Source organism: Epinephelus moara, chromosome 8 (assembly GCF_006386435.1).
Source record: "Epinephelus moara isolate mb chromosome 8, YSFRI_EMoa_1.0, whole genome shotgun sequence".
Classification (NCBI taxonomy): Eukaryota; Metazoa; Chordata; class Actinopteri; order Perciformes; family Serranidae; genus Epinephelus; species Epinephelus moara.
The window spans coordinates 13144396-13157376 of NC_065513.1; the positions used below are offsets into that span (position 1 = coordinate 13144396).

At 44.5% G+C, this 12981-nt stretch overlaps 1 protein-coding gene across 1 annotated transcript in view; it reads left to right on the forward strand.

Annotated features, from left to right (window-relative positions):
- Positions 1 to 12981, forward strand: part of rimbp2b (RIMS binding protein 2b) — a 106647-nt gene that overhangs the window by 82672 nt on the left and 10994 nt on the right. Inside the window, exons 16-22 of the mRNA XM_050050090.1 lie at positions 40 to 912; positions 4571 to 4722; positions 5825 to 6478; positions 6847 to 6996; positions 8254 to 8415; positions 11961 to 12069; positions 12571 to 12696. Coding sequence (XP_049906047.1) covers positions 40 to 912; positions 4571 to 4722; positions 5825 to 6478; positions 6847 to 6996; positions 8254 to 8415; positions 11961 to 12069; positions 12571 to 12696 — 2226 coding nt within the window. The remainder of the gene's footprint in view (positions 1 to 39; positions 913 to 4570; positions 4723 to 5824; positions 6479 to 6846; positions 6997 to 8253; positions 8416 to 11960; positions 12070 to 12570; positions 12697 to 12981) is intronic.

Genomic DNA, 12981 nt, shown 5'->3' on the forward strand with positions numbered 1-12981 from the left:
TATCACCACAATACCAACTATCTGCTTTTTGTTTCTCAGGAGAGCTGCTGGATGGACAGCGGGGACTCGTCCCGTCCAATTTTGTAGATTTTGTCCAAGATGAGGAGACACCCTCTGTCCAGCACAGGGACACAGTGGCTAAAGAACCTGGCTACCTCAACCACAGTAGCCTGGGGCCTCAGAGACTGAAAGTGGGCACAGGAACGGGAACGGGCATAAGCAGCCTGCTGTCTGACAGTAAACTAGACTGTCTAAGCACCAGCAGCTTGGGCATGGACCTCCTGGGCTCCTCCAGCAACGGGACAGGAACCTTGGATGTCAGCATTGACGAGGTCGGTGAAGACATTGTGCCTTATCCCCGCCGCATCAACCTGATTAAACAACTGGCCAAGAGCGTGATTATTGGCTGGGATCCTCCTGTGGTCCCACCGGGCTGGGGCTCCATCAGTGGCTACAATGTCTTGGTGGATAAGGAGTTACGCATGAGTGTCCCCTACGGGGGCAGGACAAAGTCCCTTCTTGAAAAGCTCAATCTGGCCACCAACACCTACCGAATCTCAGTGCAGAGCATCACTGACCGGGGCCCGTCGGACGAGCTCCGGTGCACTCTGCTCGTGGGAAAGGATGTGGTGGTGGCACCTTACTACCTGCGGGTGGACAGCATCACGCAGGTCTCTGCTGAGCTCTCTTGGATGCCCAGCAACAGCAACTACAGTCACACCATCTTCCTCAATGGTGCAGAGTACGACATGGTCAAGGCAGGGGGCTACAAGTACAAGTTCTTCAACCTGAAGCCCATGACAGTTTACAAGGTGAAGGTTGTGGCGCAGCCGCATCAGGTGCCTTGGCAGCTTCCGATGGATCAGAGAGAGAAGAGGGAAATCTCTGTGGAGTTCTGCACTCAGCCTGCAGGTCAGCCTCCCAAACATTACTCACATCTGTTCAGTAAAGCACACTCATGCAGGGACTTTTTTCCATGTGATGTATGGTTGTATAGTCACGGCTAGACTGGGATATTTTTAGCCACATGGCTCCAGGGATGGCAATGAAGCTGTGTTGGTTGGTCGGTCGCTCTGTCCACTGCTTTGGTCCAGACTAAAATTTTGCCATTGGTACAGATATCCATGGTGCCCAGAGAATGTATCCCAATAACTCAGGAGATCCCTTGACTTTTTCTCTGGCAACACAGATTTGTGGTGAATTGTGAACTATCTGAACAACTGGATGGATTGACTTGAAATCTGGTACAAACATGTATATCCCCCTCACAGTGAATTCTGATAAGCTGTGTTCTTGGTGATCTTCTGAGTTTTTACCATCATAGGGCCAAATTTTTAATTTGTGTCGCCTTAGTTTATGACCAATCCCTGCCAATCCCCATCAGCCTCATTTGTATTTTTTGTTTAGTGCTAATTAGCAAATGTTAGCATGCAATATGGAGAAAGTGATTAACATTATACCTGCTTAACATCAGCATGTTAGCAATTAGCTGTGGTAATTAGCTCAAGGCAGTGTCCAACTTAGGTAAACTCACACATAGTCTGAAGTGTGGCTTTTGACTCTTTGTCTTGTTAAACTGCTGAAATTCATTTTAGCTGAAACTGACTTTTATTTTTAGTTGTGCTAAAATTTAACCCAAATGTGCATTGTGTAATGTTTGGCTGTTTGGAAGCAGTATAAACTCATTGAGGTTAACTTATGGCAAATAGTTACTTATGTACACGTCCAGCAGACACATTACCATTCTTTTGGATGCATGTTTTTTGGCCATCTGGCAAATGTTAATCCAACATTCCTTTTGAGATTCTTTTATCTCTTCAATACCTGAGAAAAATATCTGTCTCTTTAGCAGCAAAATGCTCCACTGTGTTTATAAGCTAGTCTTTATCTGCTGTTTGGTGCTGGGAAAGTAGGTTCAGTGGGTTTATCAGAGCTTTTTCACTGAAAACACAATTGCTGGTTGTGGCTGGAAACAAGTTTGACGAGAGAGCTCAGACTGAATCAGAGTGTTAGTTTTGTTAGTGTCTGCAAATGGAGTTAGTTTGTAGGTTTTGTGTAAAAAGCGTATTTATGATGAAGGGCCAGCGTTGCTCTCATGTCCCCCTCCAATCTGATTGCCGTTCTTGTAGTCTCATTTTCTGTTTCAAAGTCATCTGATATTTCACAATGAAAGCCATCTGATAATTTACATCCAACACAGCAGTCTATTTATTTACTCTGCCACACGCTTCAAGCCCATTACATTTACAAACCTGACAAACATCTCAGCCATTTTCATTTTTCCCCAGCCACTTTTAGATTGCCCTCAAGGATTTGTGTGTGTGTGTGTGTGTGTGTGTGTGTGTGTACTGCTGTGATAAGACACATGCATGGTAGAAAAAAAAGAAAAGTGCAATGAGAAAACACTGAAGATGCATTTGCAGAGTGGAGCTTTACCACTGGAAACACTGTCTCTGGAAGCCAAATTAGTGTAAATAGAGAGTGCAGATCTCTGGGATTTCCTCTCCCATGAGGCACAGTGATGCTTTGCTGTTGCCAGCGCTGACTTGGGTCTCACAGCCTGACTGTCTAGCTACAGGAAATCTTTTAAAGTGAGAATGTAACAAGAGGTATTGTCTCCACAGCCAGCTACGTTCATGGCTCTGTTGTGTGTAACTCTAAAGGTACAGTGTAGTTAGCCAGTTGTGGGTGCAGATAAAATATGGTTCAGACATGTCATATTGTTGCTTTGTATATGACTAAATTTCCAGAAGGGATTGTGATTATTTAACCTTTACTTGACATGGAAAAGAGAACAAAACTCCCAGTGACTCATTTACATGCACAAAATATTCCACTTTTTGCTCTTATTCTGAGACAGTATTCATACATATTTATGTCGTATGTTTACAAGACTAATGAAAATGAATATTTCACTAATGATCACATTTACATGCAGCTGTGCATGCTTCTAAGAAGAAGAATGCTTCTGAAACTCAAATAATACTGGTATATCCTATATGTCTTATTTGATAAATGCAGCATTCGGAAAAAGGCCAAATTCAAAATGTTCAAACGGAATATGCTGTTTATATGACCCATATCAAATTCAGAATACTGTTATATTCAGAATGGAATATTATTGTGCGTGTAAACAGAGTCACTGTTAAGGCACTGGGATAAGATGGAGGCCATTCAGGCAAGTGGGACATAAACACAGAGATTATGAAGTCAAGCACTGAATGGAAAAAAGGCTGAAAGGGAGTGAATGCAGGAAAAGACACAGAGGTAGAGGGAGAGAAAGAGGGGGAGGACAGAGAGACTGGGGCTGAAGTTTAAATTGACATTTCCCGTTGGCAGCTGACGAGCTAACATGCTGAGAGTTCATTAAATGATCTATCTATTGAACATGTTAATTAGAGGCGTCTGAAATAGTGTCAGTATCGGTGGCGGACAACCATTGTCAATAAGGAGGGCAGTGTCTAGAGGCACTATATCAGGCTTTCACACTTAGCATGTGTTCTTCAAACAAACAACTTCATCAGTGCTTAGCGAAAGCACATTTTTATTAATATTAGTCACACAGAGCAGCCTCCAATTCCCTGCCTGGAAATCGGGGTCTGCTGTTTGTGTCCAGTATTAATGAAAGTGGCTCCACTGAAATATTCATTTACACTCACTTGAGTCCTCAGAGGAGCTTGTTGTTTATGACAAGCGTAGTTTAGAAATGACAAGAGGAAATGAAATCTCCAAACAACCACTGCTGCTGTTCTAAGACTGCGCGTGTTGTCTGCTGACAGTCAGCGTAGAAATGTGATTAAGATTGTGTTGATGGAGATTCTCGGACACACAAACAGCTGCATGTTGCAGCTCCGAGATACTGCTGACTGCATCTGCTCGCTCTCTCTCTCACTGTGTGACTGCAGGGGAGCAGCAGCACCGCACAGATGGGTATGTTGTTTAGTATGCAGGCAGCACTGACAGATTGTGGAAATAGCAAACTGTGTTTTTTTTAATGCTCCATAGAATATTGTCAGCGAGAATCTGGCAACAGGATATCGCTGTACATACATTTATGGCTGCGTGTTGACAAACTTGGCTTTTTCAACCAATGTAACGCCTGCGCCCGATGCGCATATGAATGAATCTCAGGATACACATCATGAACCTGCACAGAGATGAGCATAAATACAACAAAATTATCCTACAAATTACAATATTTGAATATAATAAATTTGACATTCAGCTGTCAGTGGCTCAGTGTTTCACAGCACACACCAGCTGGCCGTTTCAGGGAAATTGAAAATGCTTTTAGGATAATTTAGAATTTAGTATACATTGTGTTTTTAATACAATTCTTGGTAATCCCACGAGGTTAGGCTGTATACAGTACTGTGCATGTGAGACATATAGACTGGGAACAGCCTTGTTTCATACCACTGTGAAATGGTTGTTGAATAGCACAGTGGAAAGTCCATAGCACCGAGGTCAGCACATTATTTTTTTTGATCAAATAGGCAGAAATGATTTAGCTGTTGTTGAGCTGTCTTTTTTTTCTCTCCTTATCCAGTGTGTGTGTTGTGCTCCCCAGGGCCCCCTCTCCCTCCCCAGGAGGTGCAGGTCCAGTGTGGTCAGACGCCGGGGGTCCTGCAGGTCAGATGGAAGCCGCCACCTCTGTCGTCTTCAGGAACCTCCAACGGTGCCAGTGTGATTGGCTACGCCGTGTGCACAAAGGGACAAAAGGTACCAAATGTCAGAACAAGTCTTTTTTTTTTTTTTCAGTCTTACAGTATAGTTCTTAGAAAAGGTAGCCTTTGCCTTCCTCAGTGGTGACTTCTATGAATAGTGCTCTATTGCCATCTCCTGGAGAAATGATATAATGCTGATATCCAGCCTAGGCATGGGACGATATTAAAATTTCATGTTACAATTATACTGGCCGAAATAATTGCAGTATTATTCTGATAATCATGAAAATATGCTTGAAAGTCTTAAATGGCACTAAAACATACTGGAATCACTTTGTCGTACATTTTGTAAAGAAACAAATAGTTCATTGCATCACAGAGAGGACACACATCTTTTTTAGTGAACATCCTTCATAGTGAAAAACAATAAACAATCTTAAAAAGGCAGGCTTTTTTTTTTTACTATTTAAAATGGCATCATCTTCTTCGTTTCGGAGGTTGTCGTGTATGCAGCCTGTTTTTGAAGAGTGTCTCTTATTTTGGTTGCCCAGCAGCTAGTTTAGGTGCTGCCGGACATGATATTCACGATTATCTCGATAATAAAATTTCACCATGATGAAGTTACTGCGAGTGGTTTCTATCCTGATCCACAATAAAATCATATATCGTCCAATCACTAACCCATCCCCCAGAGATGAGCATCACTAAAGCTGTAACTTTGAGAAAGAAAGTCTAACTGGCTCCATGGTAGTGGTTCAGTGTTACATCCCTTTGGCACAGTGAGCTTATGTTTTTATTGAGTGTGTGTGTGTGTGTGTGTGTGTGTGTGTGTGTGTGCGTGTGTGTGTGTGTGTGTGTGTGTGTGTGTGTGCAACCATGATAGTATCCAGTTTAATCTTAAACCAGCTGAATTTTTCCAGCAGGCTAAGTGCTTTAGTTTAAGTTTAAACATGCTCACCCGGTCCGTGTACATTTACAAATCTGTGTGTTATGATATATTTTCAAGGATTTTTATTTTTTAATACTCAGCCAACAGCTATGAGAGCTAGAAATACATATAGTTTGTATGATGGTATGGTTACAGAGTGAGTACTTTTGTATGCTGACATTCTGAATTGCCCTTTGGTAAGGACTCTCTGGTTCCTTTGTGAATACAGATAGCAGAGGTCTTATACCCCACAGCAGACTATGTGACCGTGGAGTTAAACAGGATTCAGTGTCTGGAGGCCAGGGAAGTCATTGTAAGGACGTTATCAACACAAGGAGAGTCCCAGGACTCGCCTGTGGCCGTCATCCCGCACAATCTGTTGGGCTCGCCACGCCTCTCCCACAGAACCACTGCGCCTCCCCACCCTATGTCCCACCCGCAGCCCCACCCGGTACACTCACAAACCCATCCTCCTTACCCGTCGACGTACCCCCCCAATCATCCACAGCCCCAGGTGCAGCCTCTGCCTAGAGCCCAGCCCCACACGCTGCCCCACGCACAGCCACATACGCAGCCCATCTGCCAACCCCCTCCTCATTTCCAGCGCCACCCCATGCCCAAGTCCAAACCATTAGCAAGTGCCAGAGAGCCAGAAACCAAAGAGCATGAGGTGGGACTACGGACAGCCCAGCCGTGGGAGCGATCCCCCTCTCCGCTGCCTCCCATGCGTGGACCCAACCTGGAGCCGCCGCACTTTCAGCCACGGCGATCGCCCTCTCCTCAGAGGATCCTGCCACAGCCTCAGGGAGTCCCCATCCCCAACACCATCGCCAAGGCCATGGCCAGGGAAGCTGCCCAGAGAGTGTTTGCTGAGGGCAACCGGGTACGTGGTGATTCAATTATATCAATTGTAACAATATTATATTATAACTGTAGTGATCTCTGATTTTTCATAATGTAAATCTGATTTTTCATTATGCAAACAGGAATATCTATCAGATGAAAAGGTGATTGTACTTGTGTCTAAAAACCAGCCTGCTCTTAAAGCTATAAAGTATTGCTTTCAAGACAGAACTGTTGGTCTCTTATGATTAATGATTATGAACCTACATTAGCAAAAAGGTGAACATTTAAATACCTCACTGTATTTTTTCGTTTTGTTGGAGGAAAAAAACTGGTAGTAGGTATGTCACACTTAATTATTTGGATGGGTTTTTTTCCAGTATAAATGTCAAACATTTCTCTTATAAGGTTGAGAAAAGGAATATCTTTAGTGAGCGAGGCAACGCCTTGCATCCACTCAACTCTGATGAGGAGGAGGACGGCTACGACTCTCCTCATGCGAGGAGAAGAGGAGCCTCGGTGGATGAATTCCTCAGGGGCTCAGAGTTGGGCAGACAGGTACTTTACAGAAAACACAACAAGCTGTGCTCAGACAATCAGAAAATGTGAATCATGTGTCTGGGAAGAGGGAGGAATCTGTACCTACATATGGGCAAAGTCCAGTTGAATGAAATCAAATCAGATCCAAACATATTAATTTAGGCCCTTCTTATTGAGTATTTCTGCATCTGTTTTCCTTCAAGTTTATACTTGTATTTCCCAGAATCTTGTATACATATTTTTTGAATAAATACTTCTAAGGGAAAGAGGACAAGTGTTAAAAAATCCAGTTGTAAATTTACTTTGGCAAAACATTTGCATAATTTTAGTGCACATTGTGTAGCTATACAAGAGTCTTCAACCCACACACACAGCTATATGAACACCACTTCCAGGTTTTGATTGGAAAATAACCAATAGCTGTAGACTTGTTTAAATTTATCAGTACTGAAAGCTAAAGGAATCTGGCAAGCCAACTGGAGTTTATAGCTGTCTGAATCTTTAGGTGACATCATTGGTATTTTGACGCCGGGTCTACACAGGTCCTGTCTGCGCCCATGTTAACCAATTAGGCTGTTCACACTGGACACGGTGCTGAGCTCCCTGGCCAGCTCACTATCTGCAGAGATAGTTTCAGCTTCCAGTCTATTTCCCCTGTGGACCATGACTCAGTCTAGCCAGAAAACGTATCAAAAATCTGTTATTAATTATATAAAGGATATATATCATGTAAATTATCTGATCCTGCCCCTCTTCCTGCTGTTCTCTCAGTTTCATTTCCCCGATTTTATGCCCATGATGAAATTTGAAACTCTAGAAATAGCTCAGTATCACCGCTGTTTGTGATTGTGTTTTTTAAATTATGTAGGCGTACTTATTCCACATATTTATCACTTGTGTCTAAACAGGGCGAGAGAGATGAGCAGACGCATATGCACACACAATCAGACAGACAGACAGACTGACAGAGCTCTATGTGTGATTAGAAAAGAGCAGAGGAGCAAAAGAGATTGCTGACTGTCACAGGCAAATGGGCTTCTGGTGTGAACAGCTAAGCTACTGCTCGCACAACAATTGACATATCGTGCCGCCTCCAGAGAGAACCTGCTGTGAGTCTCTAGCTTCGACACTTTCCTTTGCCTCTTTGGTAATGGTGACTATTTCCACCTTATCCAGCACCAAAGATGTCGTCAAATAAAATAATATAAAACTTTAAACTGGCTGATCTCTACCTAATTCACTCACTTTCATCTTTCTCTCTCTTGTTTCCCTCAGCACCATCACCACCACTACAGCCACAGCGAGGAGTACCACACAGAGAGTAGCCGGGGCTCTGACCTGTCCGACATAATGGAGGAGGACGAGGAAGATCTTTACTCTGAGATGCAACTGGAGGAGGGCCGCAGACGCAGCATCAACTCTCACAACACTCTTAAGGTACATACTGCACACCTTCAATCTGTAGTGGCCAGGGGGAAGACAGAGGACGGAGGGGGGGACTGGGGTTTAGGGAGGGAGGGTCCTGCCACCTTCAGAGGTACCTGTTCTCTCTCACAGGCTCCACAACCAGGCCCGTCGTGGCTTTGCCTGGCTGAGCTCCCCTGCCTTGTGTTAGCTGAGTCAGCCTCCCCACCCCAGCCTGCTCCTACACCCCCGCCCCTCCAGCACCGCTTTAATCAATCACGGCTGAGCTCATAGGAATGGCCATGTAAACATTACTGTAGCGCATGCTAGAGGGGAAGGCTGCAAACTGAAGGCGTAATGTTTCGTTATGGTTTGCATTGCATTTTGATGCTCTTTACACTGCACCAAAGGAGTGTTATAAGTGTTCAAGTCAATTGTTATATTGAAGTGCAAATATTAATATACTGTGCTGTATCAGAGGGTCATGGCATATCAGGTGCATATGGGAATCTCATTTAAGTGAGTACTTAAATGGAAATATTCACGTTTGTTTATGTCTGTCATGTCGTAATGTTTGATTTTTCTACTGTCGATGTAAATGTTAACATTGTTGGTACATGATCCTGTCTTCATTTGGTGTGTCAGTGGGGACATGTGGATGTACAGCCAATCTGCCGTCATGATAAAAAAACAAAACAAAAAAAACATCATGTTATGAGAGTGAGGGTTAAACTGTAGTGGCTGTAGTGAAGTTAATATAAAATCTTCACAAATTTGGTGAGGTTGTCCCTGTATTTGTTCAGTTAAATGTGTACGGTAATGTGATGTTCATGAGGGGTAGTCATTAGTGTATCAAATACACCAATGCTGCATCTCCTTTTTGCCATCGCCATCTATTTGTAAATCACTGTTGCACATCATCCATCACCCTTTTATTTCTGTAAAAACATTATTTTAAAATATGTATAGTAATGATATAAGCATTTGATTTAGACATTGTTAAGAGTATAGTGTTAGAGTATATAAGTGTTAAATTTGCTTCTGCTGTTGTTTTCTGTGAGCACACTGAAGGAAGTTCTGTATGTTTCACTACATTTGAAATTGTTGGTAAAAAAAGTGTCCTGATACAGTATGTCCTCAGCAGCTGATTCTTCCACTCACTCAGCTTCATGGTGTTAATTTTCTTATTCTTTTAAGATTTATTGATTAATTTTACCCACACTGATGTTTTCATTTATCCCTCACCCGTGGCACCAACTCAGCCTGTCACTTACTTTTCGTTTGGATATTTCTAATTTCTCACGAGTGAAATTCCCTCTTCCACATTCAACCTCTGTGCCCACACTCAGTTTATCAGTTATCACTCCACATTTGAGCCTTTGAGATTCCTGTTCAGAGCATGCCATTTCCTCTTCACGGAATGAGACTGCATGTCTTACTACATTGCCACAAATAACTAATTCTGTCTTTATTTTGTCTTTCCCCCCCATTTGTTCTATTCACATACTGTGTTGTTTCCTGCGTGTTCTAAAACCTCCGAAAAACTTTTCAACCCTCCTCACAAAAAATCTAAACTGAACCTTTTGAATTGAACTGATTAACTGAACTGTGAAATGGTGGAACTTTGCCTCCTGTTCACGACCGAAGGCATATTACAAGCGTCAGGACTTAGCCGAGGAAAGAGACTGCTGGGACCTCCAGAGGGAGGTGGTGAAGCAGAAGTCGCTGCGCAGCAAGCGTCTCCACAGCATCCCCGAGGTGGAGGAAGAGTCGGACTGTGTGGACAGCATGGGCCAGCGCCTGTGCTTTGAAGACGGTGGGCGGCCAGGGACGCCACACACTCAGCGACGGGCGTACTCCCAGGACGGCCACATGCACAACCATCTCACCCCCAGCAAGAACTCACGCCACCTGCAGCGCCAGCGCTCCTCCCCTCGCTTCACCGACAGCCGCTACTGCTACAGCGCAGACGACCGCAGCTTGGTACGACCCAACCGCCAGAACACCAAGAGTCCTGACAGTGGGTTAGACTGCGGCAGTGAGGAAGAAGGCTCTCTAGGCCGGGGTTATCGAGGGTACTATGCTCACGGGAGCCCCATGCGGGGACCCGTTCACATCATTCACTGTGAAGGCCCGGTAGAAAGGCGTGCGCTGGCCATGGGCCGTAAAAGAACTCTGACCCGGCAGTGCAGCGTAGAGGAGGAGTACTCTGACATCCCAGTGACTGCAGCCAAGTCAGTACACACAGGTGACTTTAGGAACAGGGAGCACTTTGGGCCTGGTCGGGATGGTGGGCCGCGAAACTACTCCAGGGAAGGGGCCCTGAGCGAGGGCAGGCTGAACGAGCTGGACAGGGTCTATTACAGCCCCCACAGGGAGGCTAGGGCCCAGTCTTTGTCCAGGCTCAACCGGGACCAGCCGCTGGTGTGTGATTCAGACTTTCTGCTGTACTTTCCATCAGCAAGCTGCAGCCATTCTGTTTCCTTAATGTTGTCTGTTTTCTTTATGATTACCCCCTTTTTTCTTTTCTTTCATTTGGCATTTTAGTTTTCATTTGATGACCAGTTATCACATGTTCATGGCTGGTCTGATTTGATGTTTTATTTTGTGTGAGTTACTTTGCTTGTACTCAGAATGTCAGGTGGATTTTAAAGTAAAGCTTTCAATTACCTAAAGGCCATTTAACTACGTTTTGACTTCTCATGTCTTTGAGGGGAAAGGTTCCATTTAAAGGAAAGTCTCTGTGCAGTGCATGGGGACGTGCCGCTCCCGTCTTTTCCTCCCCTGCCCCTGCCTCCCCTCTGCCAGCTGCCGGCTTCATTTGTCGCTCTCCATGTCTCGCTCTCCAGAGCTGCAGCCGTCAATGCTCCACCTTGTGCTTGGAGCTTTATCTCAGCATCTCCCACCTCTCATTGCTTCAAATACAAAATAAGGCCAGGCCATCAAGACATCTGCAGCCTGCAGCGATTCATTTAGCCTTCAGCTCATACGCATCATCTCTTGCTTGTCTCTTTCTCGTTTCAGCAAAAATGGTCGTGTTCATCATTGTTTTTCACATATTAGATGTTGTGATTGTTGTATACAAAGCCCCAGGCTGATGCTGTAATGGCTTTGCTCGTCTAACATCTTTATCCATTAGTACTCACCCTCCACTTATACTCTTTCTTCTCATCCACTCTTTTCATTCTTTACTCATCATTTGTGTCTTGTGCTGCCATTTGCTTTCTTCTCTCATCAAGGAGCTGACATGCACAGAACAAAACAAACCAAACAAATGGTCTTTAGCTAAACATCTGACCCGTCCTGACCCCCCTCCCCTCAGTCCATGTTGTTGTGTTGGGGGTTGATTTGATTTACTTGTTTTGATGGTTTGTTGGGTTTCCTTATTGTTTTATGGATTTTTTTTACTATTATTTTGCCTCCCTAAGGACAAATGGAAATCACATCATTTGCTCTTATGGTTTTTCAGTTGTTTAAACAGGATTGTGGGATTCTTTTTTAAAAGACTTTAAATGTTTACTTCAACATGCAGGCGACGTGCTGTTCTAACCTCTTGTCTTCTGTTTTTTACTCTAAAGATCATTGGGAACTCACCATCACACGGAAGCGCTGATCGTCTGGACCACTCAGGGAGGAGGCCGGTTCACATCGGCAACCCCCCTCAGCAACGGCCCATCCCATCCATTGGTTAGTGAGGTCACCACATGAGGAGACGCGTCATCCCCACCTGCAGGGCCACTGATGTTTGTGCTATTTATACCATGTGTTTCCCTTACCCATGTGAGCCGAGCTGTACATCTCTCCCATAGAGCTTATACAACCACGTAGAACCCTTATTTTGTGGGGTGTTTGCACACCCCGTAGCTGTCCATCCTCACGAGCTGGATTCGCCAAATGTTCACATGCAGTTTTGCAGGAAAGTTGTCCCAGATATACTCCCTATGCCTGTGTTTACTGTGGGTTAACATGTTTACATGACCACCCAATTTGACCTCCCCGCAACAGTGCAAGCATTGCTGTTTTACACCCAGTGACTCCAGAGTGAAACCTGTTGCCTTGTACACCCCTCCCACCTCAGGGCAACCTCATCATCCTACTGTCTCAGCATGAGTGAATGGGCCATGGGGTAGAGCAGAGTGTGTGTGCGGGGATCTCTGACCGTAACGTTGTGATTGGTGTCTTCTGTAGAGATCACCATGGACAGTAACAGTGAGGGGAGTGAGGGGAACCTCTCACCCGTCAAGGAGGATGTTTACTATGGCAGTGTAGCTCGGCGCAGGATATGGCGATCTATGTCCTCAGAGGATCAATATGGTATGTGGTGCAGCTGACAATTCACCTTGACAATGACAGAAAAGGCCAAGAATCGGTCTTGAACACATGCAGTGTTATGGTGGTCTTTGTTCTGTGCTGGACAGTTAGCTGCTTTGTTTAGTTTTAGCTTAGCTGAATAAAGCTGACGGGGGAAGACAAGACTGGCCACTTTTCCCGTTTTTTGGAGAATGAAAATCCCTTCCCTGTATGTACTCCTACACCTTCAATCCCAAGAAACCCCAACTCACTCCTACTCTTCCCATTCACCCTCCATATCCAGGCTTC